Source organism: Crocodylus porosus, unplaced genomic scaffold, assembly GCF_001723895.1.
Source record: "Crocodylus porosus isolate Cpor-Errol unplaced genomic scaffold, CroPor_comp1, whole genome shotgun sequence".
Taxonomy (NCBI): domain Eukaryota; kingdom Metazoa; phylum Chordata; order Crocodylia; family Crocodylidae; genus Crocodylus; species Crocodylus porosus.
The window spans coordinates 247650433-247676443 of record NW_017728886.1 but is presented as its reverse complement, the minus strand read 5'-3'; the positions used below and the strand labels follow the sequence as shown (position 1 = coordinate 247676443).

The window sequence follows — 26011 nt, the reverse complement described above, 5'->3', positions numbered from 1 at the left end:
TGGATAATGCCCCACTTGTTACAGAAGTTGCCACTAAAGTTCTGAACTTCTTAAGCAGGCGGGCAAGTAAATTGCTTTATTTGAGATGTCCTACATTAGTTCAATCCAACAGTGCTTCTGTAAGTGTGGTGTAGTAAATGTGTAATGATGGTAATGCAAGAGATTTCCACAGGGGAGGCTCTACCTTCCTCTTTGTACTCGCTAGAAAACGATGTGTAATACAATCACAGGTTATATTTCTTTCATTATAACCATTGCAAGAAAACCAGTGTATGGCATGAGCATGATCAGACTTGGGCTCAATCAGATTTATTTCAAACTACTTCTTAAAGTTCACTGAGAACCCTAAACTTTTGTCAAATTTTGAATTATTGGATTGCTTTAGCATTTATTTGTTTTTTGTCTGTAAATTAAGACTGTTTTGTTGTACTTCATGGTAAATAGAACAACTGAAGTATTTCATTTTGAGATCCCTCAGCAAAAGATTGCATTTGCTTAATGAACCTAGAAATGTCAGACTACATAGCACAGAACGTTGCCATTTGACCTTCTCCCTCTTCTTGTCTTCCCTCACCTCCCATATCCCTCACCCCCAAATACTTGTATTTGACACTGGCCTTTAGTTTTGGTTACTTCTGTATTTGAAAGATTCGTTTAGGTATGATGATATTGCATGCTGAGATGCTGCCTTCTCAGTTTTGTAGCAAACCTTGGAGCCCAACTGTAAACTCCGGCTATGCCTTACTTAATTTCAGAAGGTGCTGCGTATTTAGACAATAAGGTATATTAGGATGTAACTATCATTCTTGCACTCTTTCCTCCTCCTGCCCTGTCATGATAAATATAGTCCATAACTAAGGCTTACAACTGCGCTGGAAAGGCCCTTGATACTTTTAGTTTGCTAATGAAAGTAAGAGTTCAGAACAGCCTTGTGTGAAGCAGTGTTGTTTTATCACAATTGTGTATGGGCAGTTGAAGGTGTGCTGTGCCTTCAGCAGCTTTTGAATTATATAATTACCATTTAAAGAATTCCCAGTCTCTTAACTTTTTTGTCTTTGGTCATTCAGTCAAACGGTTAGTGGATTGCCTTGCGCACTGTTCATTGTGAAGGTCCTTTTCTAGATTGATGTAGGTCACTAGAAGAAACTAAGTAGTTTGTTTCCTAACCAGAATTGTGCAATGAAGTTTTGCTATACCTTTTTGTGATAAGTAACAAAGAAGGCAATTGGGTTGCAGGAGTACATGGATCATTGAGGAGCAAATCAGGGGAATATATTGCAAATGCAAAGCTTACAACACTGCAGATGCTGAATTTAGTCTTGCAGTAAAAAAGCATTTTACACCTTGTATTCTTTCTAGTTTCTTGACTTAGCAGGTTTGCTGACAATGCAAGAGAGAGATTTCCACTGCAAATTTTGTGTTTTTTCCTCGCAGCAAAACATTAAAGATTGCATCCTTATGCAAAATGAAGGTGGAAAATTGCTGTTAATTAGTGGTACATAGAGCACATATTTGAACTAAACCTTTTTAGTTTGTTTTCAGCAAAATTATGTTGTTATACTTAACTACTTCACTCTTCAGTAGTGGGCTTTTTTGGGTTTTTTTTGGTACTTTCTTTATATCACTGCTTTTTTTGGTCTTTTGGACCAAACTTTAAAAGTAGCTTCATTTTGCTTTTTCTACATACTCCCATAATTTTGTACAAACTAAGGAGCTAGACATAGCAAGAGGTGTAAGAAATAAAAAGTTCCATATCTCATTGCTAACCTCCGAGTCATGCAGTCTCTTACAGTATGCTGTGTGGCTTGTTTCATCCTGTTTAATATTTATTATGACAATTGGTGAAGACATATCACCCCCCCCATTCACTTCACCCCAATTTCTTCCCTTACCTCAAATAAAAGAAAGTCCCTATACATATACAGCTTTAACATTTTTCGTATTTTCCCCAATAAGGGTAAATTGTATGTACGGTGTACATGCAAAATATTTTTCTCCTTGGTGTATTTTTTCATTAACACCACATTGTAGGCATTGTAGGTATTGTAAATCATTGCATTTGTTTTCAAATTGTTATCATGAACTTGACCTTTTTCTTCATTATTTAGTATGCAGGAAAATATATGTTCTGACATATAAATATGGCTTTTAATTCTGTCCATGTAGAAGGTTTGCTAAGTGCAGTATTTATGCAAAATTTGTTTTCTCTCAGTGGTTGAGCTGACATCCATTATGGTAGTTGGTGTGCCTACAGACACAAAAATCAATAGCGCTTTGTTAACAAGGGGGTCATCAAACATTTCTATCTTGGGTTGCTTGGACAGATTAGACTTTGGTGAAATAAGGTCCACTTGTGCTTGACTTAGCATGTCCTTTATTGTCTGTGCATTCAGGTCTGTGCCCGTGGCTATTGTTTCCTATTTAATGCTATTTCTTGGGACTAAACCTATATTTCATTTAAGTGTAATTAATTGTTAACGTAACTTGACTGTATGGTTTGTTTCTTTGAGCGAGTCTCAAACTAGTGGAGGAAAATGTAATCTTGTAATTTACTGAATAATCTCCATTACATGGTGATAGTTGTATTTTTCAGGTTTGGAGGGAAAAGTGAGAATCATTTAAAAATCACCGTGTTGGTTTTTATACTTTCTGTTTTTGCTCTTGATTTTTTTTTCTGGCTTTAATGCTAAATATTTTCCAAGGACATTTGCAACATAAAAATCCTATTTCGATATGTATTTTCTAATGGCTATTAAAAGCTAACTTCAGGGTTACTGGAGCTTAATTTTTTTTTTCTTCTAGCTTTTTTAAAAAAAATTTCTGGCCATGCTGGACATTTTCAGCTCCAGTTCAGAATGCCTATTATTTAAATGATTCATTACGAGTCCACACAGTATTGCAGAAGATATCTTCATGTTTTTGTTGTTTTTATTTCCTTCCCTAGGTTGTATTGAAGATCATCAAACATTACCAAGAGGAAGGTCAGGGGAATGAGGTGGTCCAAGGAGTGCTGCTCGGGCTGGTCGTGGATGATAGGCTTGAAATTACCAACTGCTTCCCATTCCCTCAGCACACGGAGGATGATGCAGACTTTGATGAAGGTAATATGGAATTCATGTAAATTGTGATTTACGGTCTTTTATCTCAAAAGCTAAAAGCCAAAGTTAGAAACTGCCCTTGAAGATGATAGGAAAGGCATGTTGTTCTATTGTTATAACACTGTGTATGGACAACTTTTATTCCTGAATAACATAACTGTTGAAGTATAGTTTAGTTCAGTTCCTGTACAGTACAGTGTTGTGCCTTCACATTTCTACATGTAGCTGAAATGCAGAGATTTGCATGTTTTTAAGGTCACCGTCAACTCTAAATCTTGTCCGTCTAAAGACCATTAAAAGTAATTTCGGGTGTTTGTGTATGCTAACCAAAGCCATATTTCCTACAATCTACATGAGATGGTATAAATGACTTGAAACAAAAAAAGTTAAATACATAAAATAAACAAAGAAGAATATGATTTTAGAAGAAGAAAAAAACCCTAAAAATCCTATCTGAAACAACACTTTCAACACTTACTTTTAAAGCTTTATTAAGCCAATGTGTCCCTTACTGTATTTCTAACATGTTGAATTATTTCTAACAAAGCAGTATTTTCAAAGTGCCCATTCATGTAATATAACTAATAAAAATGATGCTTCTACCTAATTTCAGCAATTGAATCTACAAGAGCAATTTTAACCGTTTTAAAATAACTAGGTATTTTTTTTCCTTTGCCTGCCACCTCAAATCAGGTTAGTTTAAACATATCTCTTCAATCCTATGGTGTTTATGCCAACTACTCTACATCCTTAAAACATAGCAGTCAGATTAGTCACATAGAGACTTGTTTAGAAAATGCGTTTGCTTGTTACTTTTATTGTGGGCTCAAATAATTCAGCATGGTATGAAAGCCCTCTGAGCAGAAGACAGGGTTACATTATTGCACTCGCTCTACTTTAGCACTTCAGCCAAAATCAGATTTTCCTTAGGACACCTGTAAACTGATTTTATTTATTTATATTTTTTTTCTTTTTCCATATTCTTCCCAGGGCTTGGTTTACAATTCCTCCCAACTGACTGATGGAAACAAGCTAAATCTCTGCATAACATCAGGACTAAATATAACATTCCAGCTGTAATTCACATTTTGGTTGTTTCAGTCCCTAGAACGTGGCAGAAGTTTCCAGCTAACTGACTGGCAAGTTGAGAGAGAGTACCTAGGCATAATCTAGTTACCTCTGTGGCACTGCATGTTGTGCCAGATCCCATAAGACTTGTTTGCAACATTCAACTCTTGCCAGGTGAATGGAACAGCTGTCCTTGCTTGGAAGCAAATTCATTACTGGGAAGTCTCCTGTGATTCAAGGCCTCCTTTTCTCATCTTGGCACCTGCAGGCTAGCTTGACTTCAAAGCGACTTACTTCACTTATAAGGAGAGCCAGCCAAAGTAGCCTGCTCAGTTCAGGTGCCTTTTCAGTACCACTCCCCTCTAGTGCCCACTCTCCTGCCAGTGTGCAAATACACCAGAATGTCAGATCCTTTTTACTGGTTAGGTTAGTGATTACTGAGTAGGAAAGGGACCCGAACATAACAGCGTCCTTTTTCCAGGCATAAGTGTCCCAGTAAAGAAGCCTCTTTTGCTTCCTTACCAGCACTCTTGAAACAAGATGAAATAGATTAAAAATTACATAATCATAGAAAAACAGAGAAGCACCATCAGGGGTCATCTAGTCCAGGGGGTGGCAACCAAGGGTCTGAATCCAGTCCGTGGAGCTGAGGGGGCTTCATTTGCCTTCTGGCTTATGGCAGCAGGAGGTTTTAGCCACGCTGTGGCTGGGAGAAGTGGCAGCAGCAGCCATGTTTTAGCTTCACCAGCCTCTGACCTGAGCTGGGTTGTTCTGGCCAGTTGTTGCTGACCACCGACTTAGTCTACCTTCACCACCTTTCCTCCCCTCCCCAGCTCAAGAGACATGAATCCTGCTTAGGGCCTCCCAGACTAATCTGCCCTTAAACTTCCAGCGAGGGAGATTCCACAGTTACTTTAGATAATTGGTGCCAGTGCTTAACTACCCTTACAGTTTAAATGGCTCTTCCTGTGCATATAATATTGTATTAATTTGCAATTAGTTTGAAGCACAGAGATACCAAGCACTTCCCCACTAGAAACAGAAACACCAGTATAATGGGGGGAGAGGCGGTGGGAAGGGGCAGTGGGAGGGAAGGGACATGGTGGGGGGAGGTGCAGATTGAGGCCCCCACAGTGAGGGAGGGAGTGGGTCTGGGGCAGGTGCTGCCCATCTGGGTTGGTGCAGGAGACAGAGCTGTGAGTGATCCATCTGGGGGACATGGGGAGAGAGGGGTGGGGCAGATCCCACTGCTGTGCATACCCCAGGGGAGCCATGGGGGGGCGCATGCTTCCCAAATCTATGTGCAGGACTAGGGTGGGCTGCTGCTGCAGGCTGGGGGTGGCGCTGGGCTCATCGTGGTGTGGGGGCTGGGCCGGGGCTGCGCTTGGGGCAGGTGGTGGTGGCGACACTGGGAAGTGAGACTATGGGGCACCCCCTCTAGCCCCTTCCCTCCCAGTGCCACTGCTGCCCATCCTGCCTGCCCTGAGCACAGCTTTGGTCCAGCCCCTGCACCAGGAAGAGCCTGCCACCACCTCTGGCCCCAACCTGCAGAGCCTGCTACCCACCCTTGCCCCACGTACAGATCCAGGGGGCACATGCCCCCCCATGGATCCCCGGCAAGCCACTTGCAGCTCTGTTTTGTGCTCCACCCCGATTGGGCAGCCCTTGCCCCAGCCCCTCTCCCTCCCTCACCATGGGGGCCTTGATCTGCCCTGCCGCTCCCCTTCCCTCCTTTCGCCCCTTCCCTTCCCAGCAGAGTTACCAGCTGGACACTGTTCTCCAAGCTGCCAGGCTGCCTATAGGCGGTAAGATCAGTATGGGCCAATATGGCTTGTTAATAATTGGCCATTGGTATCCGCCCAAAAAATCTTTATCAATGCACCCCTACCCAAAATGAGATGTTTAACCCTTTCTCTCTCCTAGTAGGTCTGAAACGCTCCCCGCCCCCCCGCTCCCGATTTCTGTGAGAGGCTGCAGAACCTGATGGGAGCACTGTTCAAGCTTGCTCTTGTATGTGCATAGGACTGTAGGTTTCTAACAGGACCCTTTTGCTTTTTGTTGACATAAGCAGAAGCCAGACTTCCTTTCCCAAAGAGAGAGAGAACAGAGAAGGGTAGGCAGTCAGATGAAGATTTACCTGTAGACCTCTAGAAATGTCTGAAAGCCTATGTTTTATGGGGAGAGTTGGGCAGCTCAGAGAAGCTTGCTTCTTTACATCACTTCACTGAATAAATAAGCAGAGGCTCTTGGAGGCTTTCTGATCGAAATCTAACGTGTTCACAAAGAATAACAGTGGATGATAGAAATTCCAAAGTTAGCATCAATTATTCATTAGCCATTGTAGAAAGTAAAATTCCTTCCAGCTTACCATGGTGCATGATGCCTGAGCCAGAGGAGTCATGTTAGGAAAATGACATTTTACTTAGACAAAGATGAAATCAAAGTAGAGGAAACTTGAGGTGATCAGCATGAGAATGTTACTCAGCTTTCTGTAAAACAGTTTGAACTCGCATATCCAAAATGGCCTGGAGTGCTGATGCTTGAGGATGATTCTGGTAGAACCATGGTCAGATCCTGTCTTGTTGTGGTACAAACTTCACATCTCTGGGCATGAAATCCTCTGGCTGAGGATTCGAGTGGTTGGGGCCAGGAACTGAGCTGAGCCTCTTGCCGTTTTTTGAATTTCAGAAGTGTTGAGATATTTAGGTCACAAAGATAATTTGTTAAACAGCTTGCTTACTTGGTTACCAATAACACCTCATTAATAAGCCTTTTAAAAAATGTAACTGCCTTTTTTTCCACCATCGTTTACTTATTAAACAGAGTGAAGTACGACAAGACTGAATAGTTCAGTGTCAAAACAAAAAAAATGCTTCCCTGGGAGGAAAAAAGAGGGAAATATAATATTCTAGAGATTCTTTGTGCTAATATCCTCATAGAGACAGAAGGCTTGCTTCTCAGCACGGGAGTCTTGCTGTGGAGAATGTGAGAATAAATTCCCCAGATATAGGAATGATGTGGTGCAGGAAAGGGGAGAAATAAACTGTTGCCTTGCCATATCCTATAGCACCCTGACTCATGCCTGTGTTTTCATGTTAATTTTAGATTTATCTAATTGTATATTGATCATAAAGATTTTATCTAATTGTATATAGATCATAAAGATGTAGCCAGAAAAGACTGTGATCATACAAATTCGTAGTAAATTGAGGTCACTGGCAGAAATTGAGGGCCTTGGACAGTGTAAATTTTAAAAATCATTCCTTAACCACCTGAATTATATTACATTTGGCTTACTCATAATCAGACCTTACAACAACAAAAAAGGCAAGCAAAAAATAAATTTTCTTGTATGTAGCTTGCCTTCTGCTAAGAAAAGAAAGACCGAGAACCTGCTGTTTGCAGAATAACCGTCTCTTGGTAAAGAATCCAGAGGTGGTAAGGGCCCTTGGAAATTTCCTCCTCTTTTTAAGACTGACACCAAAAGTGCTTAATTGTAACCAGCAGTGGAGTGTGTGTGGGTGTATAATATTTTATTTTTATATAGTATATAGGTATAGATATCTATATAATCTATATAAATAAATATAGATCTATCTATCTTCAGGTATAACAGACTGAAAAAGGACACTAGAAAAAAAATTGCAATAGCTGCAACTTTGGATTGCAGTTAAAAACAAACATTTTGGGCAGATCAGAGAAATCCGTAGAAAATGAAGCTGTGTGAAAACCCTGCATGGTTTGATCCTAGATAAAAGCTTGGACTTCTATGCCTCGTCTTTTCTAGGGTTGTCTCTGGTCTTTCTATGTGAAGTCTCAAGACCCAGCTTTTTCTTAAGGCACAGTTGACAAGATTTGGGAATACTCGCACTTATTCCAATTTGGAACTCGGGGAAGGTTCAAGAGGTCTCATCAGAGCTCCTGTGGATGAGAGAGAAGTTGCAATGAAGCATAGCTATCTTTTGGTTGAGAGGCAGGGCTGTGGGGGTAAGCTGGCTGGGGGCTGAATTTTTTTTCCATTCATGTAATTGGGTTATGCTAGTAGCATTTAGTGAACAGCTATTTATGAATGTCATGGGGAGGATTTTTTCTGCTGCTGCTAACAAGGGAATTTTAAGGACCACCTTATGCTTCTGTATTACATTTGGCTATTGATGATTGGTCATATATGGTTGCTTGATATGAAGCTTGCTCTCCACTTATTTTTCCTTTCAGGAGGCTCTTTCTTTGGGCTTGTGAAAGTTGGATTCTGGCTCCTTTAAACCACAAATTTGGCTTTAGGAGTAGATTATGGGCATGGTTGTGAAGGTTTGGTCTTCCATTGCACATTCAGAGAATTCTGAAGCAGAAGTGGGCTTTTCTGGATCTTGAAGTAGCTAGTTTATCAGAAGTTTTTGTAGATTTGTTCAGGGCTCAGTTTCACAAATTGTTCATTGGTTGTGACAGAAAAGCTTTTTTTTCTTTTTTAAATAAAGATGATGTAGGGACCCTCTCTAGTCCTCTGCACATTTTTCTTGGTCTACTGATTAACAGAAGTACCTTCTGGTTGCCACGTAGTAGATCTCTAAGGCTGGCATTTGGTATGCCATTTTAAAATGGTGGGGAAATTGCTGCTTGTGAATGTGCATCCACTATTCTACGTGTCTGGTCCTATCCTGCAGTGAGAGAAGATAAACTGATCAACTTTAGGCTTAGATGAAGCAGGTGGGAAGCTAACCTGCAATTACTTACCATTTTCGTAAGACAGAGTGGATATATAATGGTTATAACTAGGGGTGTAGTGAAAGATTTTCTTGGCTGATACCAATTATTAACCACCGTATCAGCTGATACTGAGCCAATAGCTGACTTACAGGAATGCAGCCCAGCAGGTTGGAGAGTAGTGCCTTGACGGTAAGTCTGTGGAGGGGGGAAGGGGCATGGAGGAGAGAAGGTGAATTGGGGACAGATTGAGGCCCCCATGGTGAGGGAGGGAGTAGGGCTGGGGCAGGCTCTGCCCAGCCAGGGCTGTGAATGGAACTCGGGGATGGGGTTGCAGGCAGCTAGTCAAGGTGGGTGTGGGGCAGGGGTTCAGCTCCCTGCTCCTGGGGGAGCTATGGGGAGGCATGTGCCCCCTAGATTTGTCCATGGGGCAGAGGCAGGCTGCCTGTTGTAGGCTCAGCAGCTGGGGGCTGTGTCAGCCTCTTCCCAGTGTCGGGGCTGAGCCAAGACTGGGACCGGTGTGGGCTCAGTTGTGGGGGGCAGGTGGCAGTGGCAGAGTGGGGAGTGGGAGGCTATGGGGAATTTTGAGGTGGCTGTAGTCTCTCAAGCCTCCCCCCAATGCCACCCCTGCTCAGTGGATCCCCATGCTGCTGTCTTTCCCTTGGGAGCCCCAGGCTGAGGAATGGGTGGGGGATACATGGCTGGCACAGGGCTCCAGAGGGAAGGGCAGCAGAGTGGACAGTCCTGAGCAGGGGGAGTGATAGGGAGGATTTGGGGGACTATGGCCACGCCAAAACTCTCCCTAGCCTGCCTGTAGCCACCCCTCCCAGCCGCATTGCACAGTTGAGCTGCCAGCTCGAGGCTGGCACAGCCCCTGGCCCTGAGCCCACAGCAGGCAGCCCACCTCTGCCCCGCACATAAATCCAGAGGGGCACATGCCCCCCATGCCTCACCCGGGGTGTGTGCATCAGCAGGGAGCTGGCCCCCTGTTCCCCACCCTCCTGCACCCCCTGGACCAGCTGTCCACTGCTCTGTCCTGTTCTGTGCCCCGGGGTCCCATTCACTGCCCTGGCTGGGCAGCCCCTGCCCCACTCCCTCCTTCACTGTGGGGCCCGCAATCTGTGTCCCCCAATGCCTCGCCCCACCAGTCTTACCTGCAGGGCGCTGCTCTCCAAGCTGTCCAGATGTATTCCTGGCCACGTGTATGCTGCAGCTGAGCACATGCACACAGCATTTATTGGTGACATTATTAGCTACTTTGCTCAAAAAAACTAACAGCTGATCACATTAATTTTCCTTTTAGTGCCGATCTAATCTGCGACCGATACTATTTGATACAATATCTTCCCCTTTTGAATTGTTTCGTCTGTCCCAGCCCTGAATTTGTTCGATCTGCCCATGACCGGTTATTTCATATTTGAGGAAAGACCACCTGCATGTTTTTAATATAATTCCCCCTGCTCACCCAGTTGTAGAGTATTTTGCTCAGTTAATCTGTGTGAATTCTTCATAGAATCATAGGGTTGGAAGGGCAATCCAATCCACCCCCTTGGACAAATGCAGGATACTCTGTTCAGAAGACACTGAAGCTCACATTTGGTTCCTTTCAGAACCTGTCTGATCCTGTAAAGCAGGGGTGGCTGACCTGTGGCATGAGTGCCCCAAAGCTATGGGCAGCCTTTGTGTGTGGCATGCAGCCGACTAGGGAGGGAGCAGGCAGCGAAGTGGCAGATAGTGCAGAGCTGCAGATGAGGCAGGGGAAGGGGATCTGACCCACACTCGTGGAAGATGTGGGTCTTAGCAGGTGACACACCTGCCACAAAGGGTGACCTCCCTTTGCTTGCACAGTTATAAACATGCGTGTATTCACCAAAGTGTCTGTGTGCTGCTTGTTAGCTGTTCAGGATAGTGTTTCCAAGTTGTGTATATATTTTCTTATACTGTATTGGGCAATGCTATTTTTCCTTCATGGAGCATTAGACAGATGATTGTAAACTCCTTCAATAAAATGTACCAAGGCATGGCCTAATTTTTTTTTACTCTCCTAGAACCCAAGAGTTTGCTTTTTCATGAAGACCGATCCAAATCATTGTGTCTTTACTATAGCCCAAGACATTGTTACTTAGGACTGTTTTCCTTTTAAATGGATGAATTAATATTTTCTTGCAGACAGTATATTTTTTATGAAACTTACTCATATAGCTGTAATGCTTTAAAAAAAAAAAAATCACCCAGGCTATTAAACTATTTAAATGCATATAATTAAAAAAAATGTTGATCAGTGGATAGTTTCACATTAAAATCCCCATTAGGGGGCACTGTTACCCAGTTTACAAAGACTGAGGACTAGTTTGTTTTCTCAGCCATAAAATCTGGGGCTTGCAAAAAGAGGGGGAAAAAACCTATTTTCATCTGATAAGGTTCAGATACTGTTTTATACAACTGAATTCCTAAAATATGTTATAAAGTGCATTGAATTAAATACAGATCCAATAACTTGCTGTCTCCTTTTTTTTGCCCTTTTTCCTCAGCAGTCTAAATTAGTTTTACTCGGCAGGTGCTGGGGAACTGTATAGATCAGTGTATTTTGCTTCAAAGATTTCTGTTAGAAGCAACTCCTTGTTTTGCAAGATATTTTTAAGACAGTCTATTAGTAACAGGGGTAGACATATAGCACTTAACATGATTCTTCTCAGAACTGCTAATTTAAAAGTGGATTCTGTAGTTTTTACACCTGCATGTGAACAGTTCTTCATATATGCAAATTGATGTTTTAAAAATTAGATTTGCCCTCAGAATAGGTATGGGAGATTCGTTCCTTGAAGATTTTTAAATTAGCAAAGCAGTAAGAAATGTGCTGAAGTTAATCTGCCCCTGGTGGTGGGGAAAGTGGAATGGGTGAGAGAGAATCTGGTACGTCTACCGTTTCCAGTTTGAGCCTTTGCTTTTGAACCAGTGCAGCATGCAATTTCTGATCTTGTAGCCAGCAGGTCTCTGGTTTTGTCCCTTTATTCCACTTCAAGTGATTTTTTGTTTTTTTTTTTTCCTAGTCATAATTATGACAGGTGATCATTTAGTTTATTTTTTGGATACTTTCTATATTGTGTAGTTCTATGGAGGCGGATGAACTTGTTTAAATATTTTGTTTTAGATGGTCAGCAATAATAATTTAACATGCCATCATCTTTCCTTGTTGTCAGTTTAGATGAAAAATTACATATATGGTAGTGAGCCCCACTAATTGGGGGGGGAGGTGTAATTATATATACATACACAGAGGAAATTTTTTCTTTCATATATTGATATGTATATAAATATAAATAAAATTTACAATTTGCATAATGTAAGTCTGGAATTATATATGTAAGAAAGAGAAAACTTCCCCTGTTTGAAGAAGTTAAAACATACTGGTGAATTTTGAAAACAATTTTTAGAAACATAACTGAAGCAAATCAATACGCTGAATTTGTAGCACAAGTCCTCTGGGTATTGTATCTGTAGTCTTATTCATGGCACTGTTTTGAAAATGGTAAATGTTTATCACATTGATTTTTATTGTTGAACATTCAGGGTAATAATCTTATAGATTATTCCAGACTTAAATTATGCAAATCTATTCTGATCAGTTAAAAGAACTCAAGGGTGTAGAAATGAAACTGTAAAATCAAACATGTTGAATGTTTAGATTTTGGTCAGCAGAGACAACCTTTTAAATTAAAAATATGAAAGCAAAAATTCAGGAGTAAGAAGTATCAAACTGAGATTTTTCACTGATTTTACTTCTGCAAGTTCTGGAAATATAGCAAAGATTGTAAGTCTGATGCTTGTTTCTATTTAAAAATGGGGATCTTAAAAAAACTGTTTTATTTTGTCTGTACCACCAGTGCTTTGTGAAATTTGTCTTGTTACAGAAATTAATAAAAGCTGAAACTAATTTTACTTTTCCCAATTTTTCCAAATTTTGAACGCTGCAATATGGAAAAAGGGCCAAATACAAGTGTTCCCGCTTTGACATAATATGCTTCAGTGACACAGTCGAGCAGACCGGGTTCACAATTCAGTGTTTTAGTTCTTGCCTTTTCAGGATCTAATTGTGGAATTGGTCAGCCTCATTTCAAATATTATACTTTGAAATGCACTAACTTTATCTCATCTAGTATCTGACAAATACTAGTAGGTTCTATAAATTTGTTTTGAAGTATCAAGCTAAATGAAGTAATGTTGAATTAAAAGTCTATACCATTTAAAGGCATAAATTAACTGATAAATGTTTCTATATTTTAAAAATGGGCTTAATGTTTACCTTCTAGTCTTTTTTTTTTTTTTTCAAACTCTTTCTCATTCAGAACGAGGCAGTTCTAATCTTTTTACGTTAGCTGTATTTTTAAGAACACTTGTATTTCTCTACATGCTTCCATTTGACTTTTAAAAGGGTGCTGTTGGCGAGTACAACAGGTTTCCCAATTTCTCCATTTTTGTTCTAGGCTTACTTAGTCGCAGATAAATTTTCTACAGCAAAGGAAATTACTTCCGCTCCAGGGTTAATTGCCTGCATCACTCTAGCCACATTTTTTCTCTATGCCATACCCCATTTCAGGGGCTGATTCCTTGTGATCTCAGTGTTTTCCTGCACTTTTGGTCAAATTTTGTGGTGGTTGGTTCATTTATTCTTTTTGGCAGCCTCTGTCCAGGTGCAGTGATTGATGATTAGAATCAGAGTGAACTTCATAACATCTTTCACTAATTTAAGTTATGGGGCTCTTTCTTTCCCTGAAGAATGTTAATAAATTTAAAGGAGCACAGATTCGCAACAAAGTGAACTAACCTCTGGAAAGATTCTTATGAGGAGCAAACAACTGAAGTTTAGAAGCCTGTGTATAAAAAATATTGAAGGAGAAATTTAGGTTTAATAAGTAAATGTGAACAGTGGAATGAAATGAAAAGGGACAGGTTAGGTAGGAAAGATTTCCTCTTTTAGGATTTTTGTCTGACAGAAATGCAGGAGTGTTGGTTTTGTTTTACTATCAAACACCATTTTAAAGCTTTTAAAAAATTACATACTACTTGAGCATCATAATAGATGTGTGTATAAATCAGGGAAGAATATTTGTTGAGCTATAGATTTTTTTTTGGTTGTCAGCACATGTTAAGAAAGTGGCTATTGTCCACATCAGTGACGTTTTCCAAGAATAAAAGATTTGCACATCACTTGATACCAATGCCAGATATTGTTCCACTGTTTTATTTATATGGGGAGAGTACTGAATATTGCTTACAAACTTTACAATTGGTAAACGATAATGTGACAGTAGAAACTCTTGAAAAGCATAAATAAGGCATTGCTGCTGCTTTAACTATGATGGTAATGGTGGAGAAGCCAGTGGCCTCCTGTAAACCCAGATCTACCAGCAGAAGTTTGTCTGCTGCAAACGTAGTGCTGTCTCCCTTAAACTACATCTATAGTAAGGTATCCCTCAGAGCTGCATCCATACTAAAGTTTTGAGACCTCCCTACCTGGTGTAACCAGGAGCCAGCAGAACTTTGTCCTGTAGATGAAGTCTAAATCTGGATGAAATAATTCTGCATAGCACAAACCTTGTCTTTAGTTTGAATAATAAAACATCAGTCAAATTTAATTCTAAACTTTTATCCTAAAATCTGAAGTAACAACACTACACAAAAATACAGTATAGTGTCCTTGTAAGAATAAAAAGGACTGATTTGGAAATTAAAGTGGGCAGTTAATACCAAGAAAGAACTAAATCCTAAATTTGTTGTTGACCCTTTTTTTTCCGCTTGACCCTGTTTAAAAATGGATGGCACAAAATCTCCTGTCAGTGAGTTGAATTGTTGTACAGGCTGCCACTTTAGTAGTACGATGCTGTATTTTTGTGTCGAGGGCTGAAGTTCATGAGGTATAGATGGATTGAGGAAAAAGAGGTTCTGTCATAACTTTTAAGAGATTGTTTTCAAAATTATACCAAGGTAAGTTCATTTAAACAAATTCCATTATTTTTTTTAAAAAAAAAACTGTATTGCTTACACTTTTGAAATTGATCTTCTGTGTCTGAGAACGTAAAACTTTAATCTTATTTTTAAGGTTGTCAAGATTAGCATATATTGTACAATAGATGGCTGTATTACAGAATTTGAGGGACCCAGTCTTTTTGTAACTAAATGTAATCATCAGAATATTTTTGCTTTATTGTTTTTAAAATTAGAGTTGACTGGGATATTTTCCTGTGTGAATAAAGAAGTTTCTCGTATTGGGAAAGCTCTCCTTTACATTTATGAAACATTCCACTAGTTATACTGGACCTCTATGCAAATTGCTAATCTACAAAATCATACTTTTTCTTTTAACTTGTACAACTTTAAAATCCTCACTATAGAAAATACTACATTCATGCTACATCCATGCTATAAGCAGTGTTTATACTTATTTTACAGAGGCCAAATTGCAGGTCCCAATTTACAGATAAAGTCAGTAGGACTAGGTATAGAATTTAGGACTTCTTGGTCCCCTGGTCCCTGTTCTTACCAAGAGGCCACTTGACTACAGGATAGATTGGAGGAGTATTTGTTTTTAATATACCCAATATTATTGAATGAAAATGATTTTAGAAAGATAATAGACTCTTGGAAGGAGTTGTAGTCTGCTAGTCCATTTTATTTATGTCTACTTATTTCAAGCTGCACATCTTTTTGAATAAATGGCTAGATGGATGTCATTAAGTCTAAAGTAAAGAATATGCTGAGATATTGGAAATATATATCAAGCCAATCAAACTTTGCAGACCTGATGGCTATTGTGGTCTATTAAGGTGATACATTGAATAACAAGCAAGTTTTGGAAGGGCCTGTTCAAACAGTATTGGGAAGTTCTCATGGTATGTAAAGAGGGGGCCAGGATATGTATGTGATGTGAAATACTAAATGTATTTATGAATTTAGACCATGCTGGGTGGGTGGGAATTAATTTAAGGTAACAGTGACAAATTATTAATTTTACAACAGCAGAGTTGTTCATGTTAAGGGTTCACTACAGTATGCAAAATACTTGGCAGTCAATTCATTGCTTGCATGGAAATAACACTAAATGCATAGCCTACTTCTTTTGTTTTACTGGATTATATGCTTGAGTTTTGACATGAGTTCATACAGTAGGAAAATACAGATTGAGATCAACTATAAAGTCCTCAGTGTAATCCTTTTAATATTTTCCTAGTCTTAAATTAAATGTGGTTTTTTTTTTAATGTTTAGGTATATCAGATTTTATTCTTAAACTAACAGCTTTCTGGCAAAATTGAATTTGTTGCATTAATTTGAAAACATAATGGTTATATAGTAACCATGGTGCATATTCTTGTAGTAGAAACTGAAATATATATTTAATACAAAAAGACCTCTATGCATCATCGCAAAAGACATCTGTGAAGATAGTTTTTAACCATTGTTGGTGTATTGTTACAGTAATATAGGGCTCATTCATTCCTCATGTTGTGGCTAATGTTGCCATCTTAGTGATTCACAGGTGTTCAGTCTCTATTAAATGTTATTTTCTTACTCTACCACCTCATGTTTTCATAAAAGGCATGGCAAAGTAGTCAGTTCTTTTTGGTGGAAATGTGTAGCATTATTGAAGTTGCAATCAAGTGTCTTTTACGGTTTGCAAGTGAAGTCTGTGTATTGTTTTATTTTCATTTAAAAAATGAATAATGTAGTAATGAAAATTCTCGTTAGTATTGCATCTGCCTTTTTAACACATTCTCTATTTATATATAAACTCATCAGATTGCCTCTGGTAGCTTTGATGATATAAATTAATAGCATGGATGGGTGAAATTTGCAGACATAGCCCTCAGACACGGGACTTTCTGATTTCTGAAGGCTTGATAATTCAACTTTAATGTTACATTATTTTGCTAACTTTGTTTTGCTTTTTATTTTTTAATTTTTTTTTTAATAAAATCTGGTTCAGAAATAAATGGCAGTATAACTGAAACTAAGCTCATGTGCCCCTATGAACACAGAATTTTGTTTAAATTTGAGACATCCAACTTTTGAAGGATTGTATAAGTTGTTCCTCTACCCTGCACATAAAAGAAAAAAATGTTAAATAGGTTTTGGTAAGTTTTTTAGATGATGGCATTCCCTACTGAAGGAGGATTTTGTGGCATATGTATGTTAAAATTATTGTAAGATATGTACCTTATTTTTATTATGGTTCTGTGTGGCAGGGAATATACATTCCTAATAGGTTCTTCCATTACCATTACTGCTTATCTGAATTATGATTCTCCAGAATTTCCTCTTGCTCAGTACCATAATAGAGTAATTGGTCTAAAGCCTTAGAAATTCCCCATAATAGATTTTCTTTTTTAAAAATACAATTTGTGCCCATTCCTGCTATTTGTGCTAGTAAAAGCTAGGAATGTAGAAACCAAACCAAAAAATTAAAAAGGAAACCCCAAGCCCTATTTTTTTTCTTAGCTGGCTCCAGCTGCTGAATTTTATTTAAACGTAAATCCTATCCCTCTAATCAATTTCATGAAAAATTATAAAAAAGTTTGTGCTAGATTTGTTGTTGACACAGCCAGCCAGCTGTTCAAGTAAGAATCGAGGATGATTTTTTGAAACTCCAGCTAGCTGCTTAATGCCAAAATACTTCTTGTTGATTCCTTAGGGTGTTTTTATTGATTCTATTTTATGCGGGGAAAAAGAATGGGGTAGGCTTGCAGAACAGTGATATGGTGGATCAGAAGTGAACCAGTTGGTGGCTGCTTTGTCAAAGTTATTGAACACAATTGCAAAAGTACAGTTTACACAGATGCTGGATTTGTTTAGAACTGGAAAATCTATAGCTGAGTGGTTTCAATGCAAAGCTTTACCAGAATCACTAGCAGTTCCCCATGCTAAATAGTTGGAAATATGACTTGCACTGTTGATAAAGCACAGCATGTGAAGATTAATGCAAAGTGTCCTACTTAGAGGGCACAGTATGGTTAAACCGTGCATTGTAAAATACCTCATGACTGCAATCTGGGAGCAGAGAGCTTTAGAAGGGAAATGAATTTGTTGTAAGGAATCTATTTGGACACTGGGTGCCACTCCTGGAGCACTTTGAGTAACTACTGAATTTTCTTTTGCAGCCCAAACAACAGTCCCTGTTTAAAAATGGAGGTCTTGTTATTTGTAAAATTTGGAAAGTGTTCATCCTTTGAGTTTATACTCCATGGTTTATGTAGTTGAAATGTAGACTATTAAGTCAATAGGTTTTGCATTATTTAGTGATTTTTAATTTCTTACTTTCAGTTTAGGGCTAAGTATCTTCTGTAACTTCTGTTACTATCTGTCACCATTGATGTGCAAGTAAGTCAGTGTCACTGCCTCCAAAGGTTTTACATAACTAGACAAAATATGAAGAGGTTCTTTGGGAATGAAAAGAAATATTCCTTGAAAGCAAATAATAGGAAGAAAATCTACTTTCTGGAAGAGTTTCTTGCAAGGCTTATAAGCTGTCGTTCCGTGCAGTTTTTCTTTTGTTACGCAATATTTTGCATGTAGCTTGGTGTTGATGCCAAAGCAGCAGGAAATAGGTAAATAATTTTTGGAGGAAAACTAGCTTAAGGAAAGAAATTTGGAAGGGAAAACTTTGGGTCATTTGGCTTGCAGGACGGGGCAACTGCAATTTTATCATATTGTCATAGTAGGCCTGAAGTTCTGAATGGGAGAAGGCAAGGATTATCAAGGGGAGATGATTGAAGGATGCGGGGGATGCCAGCTTTTAGCTTCCATTTGTTTCTTTTGACAATGGAAAAATAATAGATCAATTTTTTCTGTTTCAGAAAAACTGTTACAGATTCCAGAATGCACTTGACATTATGGTTTCCTGTGAGTTTATCTTGTGAATTATATGTAGGTGTTTGCACACCTATCATTGCTAATATTGAGACATCCCGTAGCACCTTAAAAACAATCTTGTGGCACCCCACAGTGCCAAGGTTGAGAACTGCTACACTAGGCAGAGCCCACTTTGGCTAGGGGCTGTACAAATATTTGTTTAAATTTTCAAATGTGATGCAACTTGTCTACATACTTACCAAAATTCCTTGGAAAATGAGGCACTTTTGCAATGAGCCTTAAAGATAAGCATTTAGCTCAGTGGAATTCGGAAGCCCAAATGCAATGGCTGTTTAAAAAATGGGGCTTGGACTAAGTCTTATTTTCATTTCTGGCGCTTTTTATTCTGGGCAAAGAGATTACATTGCTGGGGAGGGAAGAATCAGTGTGGTCGGGGGAGAGGAGGGAAGAGAGAGAATGCCAATTGAAAGGATGACATGGCTAGAATGGAAAAAATACATTTTACCCCAGAGAACCATGGTATAATCAGTTAGAAACAAAAGTATCTTTGTGTAACTCTGTTTTACTTTTAAAATAGCGTTAGCTTTGAGAGCTGGTCATTGTTACTCAGTGTTACTCAGTGATATTATGTAACTGAACTCTCCAACTCACTTTTCTTTTTAGTGTTGCTTCAAGCAGAACACTAATGGATCTGAAACCCATTGTTATAATAATAAGTAACTCCATTTAAAACTGAGGCATTAGTAACAGGAATGTATTGGAGAATATTGATAAAGGTACCTTTTTATGAAAAATGACAGGAACTTGCAGGCAAGGACTTTTAACAAACTTCCATTACACTTTTGTGGGTGATGTAATTTTTGTCTCAGAAAGCTACAGAAGTAAAAAGAACAAACAAACATATTAGTCCACAGAAAACTATGGCAGTCATGAGTCATCTGGTACCTCCCTACTAATTAGTTTAGCTGTATGTAGATAGTGAAAAATACAAAGCCACAGTGGTTTCTGTGGTTTTGCCCATAGTGGCCAAAGCCTTGACTTTTTAAAATAGATTTTTCCCCCCTAAAACTTTCTCTTGGACAAAGTCTACTTATCAGAGAGTATCAGAAATATAAGCAGAGCTATAACTGGAGGAATAAATAACAAAACTCCTTTGTTGACACCAGGAAATCTATTAAATGGAGCAATTGAAATAATGAGTACCATATATGATAAGCCAGAGCCACCTGGGTTTTATTAGGCTGCTTGATACTTTGATCACAATATTATTTCAAGATTGTCTGTTTAAATTGCTAAGATTCCTTGTCATCTCTGTGATTTAGACTTTAATTTGATATAATTCAAAGAGGACTTATAAAAAGGAAGACCCAGCTCAAGCTGAAATTTAGTTTTGAAGAGGTGGAAGTTCAACAGTTTAGGCTAACCTTGAAACAAGAAGACCTGTTAAATGCAAGCTTTTAGCTTGCACGTATAGTAGTTGATGCAGTTCAGCTGACTTGGTGTTTTTTAACTTTCTGCATTTGGCTCCTTTTTGCTTTCTGATCAAGTATTTAAAGAGCAAACTAATATGAAAGTAAGAATACTTGGATGCTTTGATGACAGCAGACTTGTGTTTTATAACAAATCAATATAGTTTGACATTAGTTTAAAAATGACTGGTTAGCAAAAAAATTCTCTCTTCATTCTTGACCTCAGGAAGGTTATGTTCACACAGACTTGACCGAATTAGCATTGGACAGAGTTGGCTATCGCTTATGAAAGCTTATGCCTCTTTGAACTAGTCTGGACACAAAGCAGTTGAACTGCTTATTCCAAAATGGCACCAATTTGGGAATTGGTCCACAATTTGTGAAGTATTGTGGCTCTAATACCAAGAGGTGGGAGTGAGCACCTAGACAGTATGCCTTCCAGTGGGTGTAGGAGAGGAGGTGCTTGCACTCGTGCTTTGGGAGTCCCCGGAGTGAGTGATGTGTAGCTGGAGGTGTTACTTTTCTGTTTTCCTGTGTTTCCTAAACATGAGTTTCATAAACTTCAGTAGCCTATGAATAACTGAAGCCTGCAAAGTGCTTGCCTGATTTTGGGAGAGGAGGGAAGTGTTTGGACCCATGCTTTTTAGTTCTCGGGGACTGGGACAGGGAGAGTTGTTGGGTGGCGGGGAGGGAGAGAAGGAAGCTTGTTATGATAAGAAGCTGCACTTGAGTAGGGAGTGAGGATAGAGCTGGTTGCTAGGAAGGCTGCTTTTGTTGAACAAGTTCTCTGATTTGAAAAAAAAAAAAATTCACTCTTTTATTTTGGGGGGGGGTGGAGGATTTTGCCTACAAACCACGGTGGCCTGTTGCGGCAGTGTGTGTATGGGGTTGGGGGGCAGAGAGGGGAGGTGAGAAGCAAAGCGGTGTGGGATGCTTGAAGGAATGATCAGACACATGTCACAGAACACTTGGTGTCCACATATCATTCTGAACCAGTTTATAATGAACTCACTCAAAATGGTACTTAATTTTCCAGGGACACTCTTAAGCCAGTTTAAATCTGCTTGGAATAGTTCAGTAAGCTTGTATGTCTACCTCCTTCTAGTTTGTCACACTTGAACCACACTTGAACCACATTTAAACTGTTCTTAGTGTTATTTTATGTCTGTCCATGTTCTTGTCACCTGTTTTCTAGCTGGCTTCAAGTCCCACATTCTCATGTCCCTTTATAGCAGTGGTTTTCAACCTTTTTGCATTTTTGGACCCCTTTGGAAATTTTGAATGGAGGTGAGAACTGTAAGTGCGGGCGTTTTACATTCTTCTAATTTGATCGTAATCATCTTTTGCAGACTCCTTAGACATAGTCTGTGGACCCCAGGTTGAACACCACTGCTTTATAGCAAAGGCTTTCCAGACTGTCGTAGTGTTTAGATTGCCACTTAAGTTTTAAGCCTGGTATTACCATGCCTATGGGAACTGCTTATTCCTTAAAATGGTTAATGTCAGCTTAAGTGTGAATTAACTAATTGCTTTGCTTTTAGCAATGTTAGTTTTCTTATACCATTTTCATCTTTTACAGAGTAATAAACTTCTGGAAAGGGGGGGTTTGTTTGTTTTGTTGTGCTTTTTTTAAAGTCTAGGAGCATTAGCTTCTGTTTGATAACTAGGCAAACTATAATGTTGGTACTGTGTTTCCAAATAGAGTCTGAAATTGATGGGTGTTAACTATTATATATTTTTGGCTTGATTGCATTTCTGCTTTGTTCATTTGTGCATATACATATATATAAAACTATTCGGCATATTTTAGGAGAATCCTGTGATGTGACTGTATTGTGTACATGCATGTATAGAGTTCATAGGTCTTCATGCAGTAATGAACAATTACTGTAATTAATGCAATGACAATTTAACTTCTGTTGAAAATATTGTCTCCCAGTGACACTAAAAACATTGGTTTGGGCAAAAGCTCCTCAAATAACATAGCAATTAAGTATATTCATGTGCAGTTTCTTGCTGTAAAGTTTTTATTTACTGTAGTATTTTTCTTAAGAGAATGCAATTTGTGTATCCATTTGTTTTGGGTACTGCATGATCCAGAGGAAGATATTAATCAAAGAAAATAGGTAGAGAGGATATGCCTAGGAAGAGAGGTTGGGAGACTACAATACTACTTGATAACATGTCTTTGGAGAAAAGGACTACATTAGTACGTAGAAAAAATAGGCTAAAAGTAACTTGAAAAATGTAATTCTTGGTGTTTCATCATTACAAAATGGATAGATATACTTACTGCAACTACAGTAAACTCTTTTGCCTTATTTACAAAGAGCTTGGCAAGAGGTACATGTATTTTTTTGTTTGTTTGTTTTTTTTTAAAAGGAAGCACACAATACTTAAATTTGAATGGCAGAAATGTTTGTAATGCAGTCTGCCTGTATCCCGTGGGTCAGTGGAAGAAGCAAATATTCAGAAATAAATTGGGGGAAGATAATGAGACCTGGCCTCTACTTCTTGAGCCACTTTCTTCAAGCAGTAAGAGTTACATGAAGCAAAACACTTGTCCACTGAAGCAGAAGGCAGGACAGGGTGGCACTTTAAGGACTAATTCAGAAAGCTCTCGTAGGTTGCATCCTACTTGGTTTATGTTCTGAATGGACTTCCAGAGAGTAGGGGTTTCTAACTAGATTAGAAGGAAATAAAGTAATTTAAATACAATGGGTAGGGAAATGAAGAGGAAAAAATACGGACTGAGGATACTGTTGAGAAGCAGTTCAGCAGTGGCCTCTCTCCCTATCCTTTGCATTTTAATTCCCTTTCAAAGCCCTGCTTTATGCAAGTCCATTCATAGCATCTATGGAAGTGGGCTGTATCCTATGTTTCTCTGAACCAGTTAGTTTCTAAAGTGTTGCTTTGCCCAGCCTTCTATCTCCTTTCTAATCAGACTCCCATTCAATTTTTCTGAAATATTGGTGTCAAAGTAATCCTCGCCTGTCACTCTTCTTAGCGATGTTGTCCTCTGTGTACACATAAGAGCCATCTGCTCATGTCTGTGGTCCTGCTTTTGCATCTTTCACTTCCTGTGCTCTGCCATGGCTTCTACTTAATGCTTTGGCTGTGTCTGTGGGGAAATTGTCCTGCAGACCTGTTAGATAATGGTGAATGGCAACCAGATTTCTTCTTTGCTAAAATTCCTCCTTTGCCTTCACTGAATTGGTGGCGAATCCTGGGTACAAAATTGACTAATATTTAAGCTTGTGGACAAGCTTAATTAATATATGGGCTAGGGCTGTTGAATGATTAAAAGAAATGAATTGCAATTAATTGCAAGATTTAAAAAATAGATGCAATTAATCGCAATTTTAATCATGCGGTTAAACAATAATAGCACCCCAATTCTGTTATTTAATTCCTATTATTTATTTATAATTGCTGATGGCCCTTGCGCCTGACCTGCAGCCCTTTGCTCCCCCAAGCAGTGTCTCTTGGGGCTGCCCGGCCCCCGCAAGCATGGGCACCAGTCCCTGTGCCATCAGCCAGGCCATGGAGCTCCCCACTGCCCTCAAAAGCCCCTCCTCCCCTCCCCCATCTGCCCCATTCCCCTGTTGGAGGGGCAGGCACCTCACCCTCCCCTGCTGCAACCCCAGTGCCCAGATAGCTTTTCCGGGTGCAGGTAGCGCCTCCGCCCACTGCCCCCCCCCCGCATACACTTACTTGCATCCAGCTGCCAAGTCTGGTCTCAGGACCCTGCCTGGCAGCCTGCTGGCTGTGTGTGTGTTGGGGGGCCTGGCAGCAGCAACGGAGGAAGGGCTGCTTTTTCCCCAGCACCAGAAGTGATTAACATGCATTAAAAAAAATTAACGTGTTTAAAAATTAACGCAAAAAACAAATGAGCGTGTTAATTGCAACTGTTTAACAGCGCTTAATTGACAGCCCTGATATGGACTTATTAATAATGGAAAAAATCTTAGTCTGAAAAGGTGCTGATGCATCCTAAAACTCATATATTTTAAAACACATGGAATTGCTATTACAAGAATACATGGAAAGCATGAAAATAGTTAAATTAGTTAACAGTCTTAACTCTTCTCTCATATTCCCACTTTCTTCTTTATCTTACAATTAAGATACCTTTCAGATCAGATAGCGGGGGGTTGACCTATACACTGTGAAATACGGTACCTGAGAAATTATCCCCAGGTACCATGCTGGTATATCCTGGGACTTGAATAGCTGTTTATCTCGCACTTTGTATATCTAGAGGTTCACCTGTGGTTGTAGATGTCTTAAACCATATCCCCTTTCATTTAAGGAACTTGATATGCTTTGTTGTCAGTTAATGTCCTCACAATTTCTCCGTGAGGTAAGTTATCATAGCTTTACTGATGAAGACTGATGCATAGAGGGATAAAGTGATTTATTTGAGATATTTAGCAGTCCTAGTGGGATAAGCACAGATGCATGTTGGGGACATGCACAATTTGCTTTTGATGTTGGCTCAAGTGTCTTGGATGACAACTTCTTAATTTCTCTGAAGCAGAGGCTGGAAATCAATATTTGACTGTCTGTTTTTGCTCTTCCATTGGGGTGCTCTGGTGAACAAATGTTCCCCCAGGTACTGGTGGTCACCTGTGGTAAACTTATAGGTGGCCATCAGATCACCCCTGAGCCTGCACTTTTCCAGGCTAAAGAGCCCCATGGCTCTCAGCCTGTCATCATAAGGTCTGCTTTCCTGACCTCTGATCCTGATCATGCGCGTGGCTCTCCTCTGGACTCTCTCAAGCTTCTCCACATCCTTTTTGAATTGTGGAGCCCAAAACTGGACGCAGTACTCCAGCTGTGGCCTCACCAAGGCCGAGTACAGGGGGAGAAAGACATCCTGGGCCCTATAAGGGTGTTCCCTTGGTTCATTAGACTGAATCCCTGTAAGTGGCATACACATGGGAAGGACTCTGTACTCCCAGTGTAGTGCACTTTTCTCTGGGAATCCTGAGCATGTTATTTTACAGATACTCTTCTGCATTTTAGATGTTGGCTTCACCTCTAGAATGTTAAAATAATTGCATATGGCCCCTTTGATTTGGAAAGCCATTTGGGTTTACAAAACTTTTTTCTCCACGTTTTTCTGGGGCGGTTTAGTGCATTCCTTACCATACTAGATCACTTCAAGGATGATGTGATTTTTGGGGAAGGCAGGAAGGCTATATTGCAGTGGTTCTCAACCTTCTTTGCTTCAGGACCCATTTTTAAACATCAGTAGCTAGTCCTGACCCAGTGCCTCTCACTCATGACCCACTGTCCCCTACCCCCAGCCCCGCAGTGTGGGGGACAGGGGGGAAGGAGGGTGTCATGGGGCATGGGGGGAGGCCCAAGCAGCCCCTTTCAGGCTGTTATTCTGTCAGACTGCAAGGAAAAAGCCACAGTTTTCCACGTTTTTCTCCTTTTAAAGGAGAATCCATTTTTAAAGTTTGTTTGCGACCCTTTTGTATATTCTTGTGACTGACTTTTGGCTTGTAACCCACTGGTCGAGAAATGCTGCTATATTGGACCCACTGAGAAAATACCTATTTCTTGTCTCATTCGGATTTTGCATAGAGTTTTTATCTCTATGTAGAATTATTGCTTTTAGAAATGAAGGTATAATCTAAAAGAAAATTCTGTTGTTGTAAATAGGTGAATGGCTCTTAAATTAGTTCAGATTACTAAGGGGTGACCTAATTCTCTGCATAAAAAAAATGTATAGGTATAAATCGTTTATAATACATTTTTCATTAGTTTTGCCATTTTTATTTTAGATTGTCCCATGTATA

General features: G+C 39.5%; 1 protein-coding gene across 1 annotated transcript in view; it reads left to right on the top strand.

Annotated features, from left to right (window-relative positions):
• The window catches only part of EIF3H (eukaryotic translation initiation factor 3 subunit H), a 110871-nt gene that overhangs the window by 24662 nt on the left and 60198 nt on the right, over positions 1–26011 (top strand). The window contains exon 2 of the mRNA XM_019552126.1: positions 2945–3101. Coding sequence (XP_019407671.1) covers positions 2945–3101 — 157 coding nt within the window. The remainder of the gene's footprint in view (positions 1–2944; positions 3102–26011) is intronic.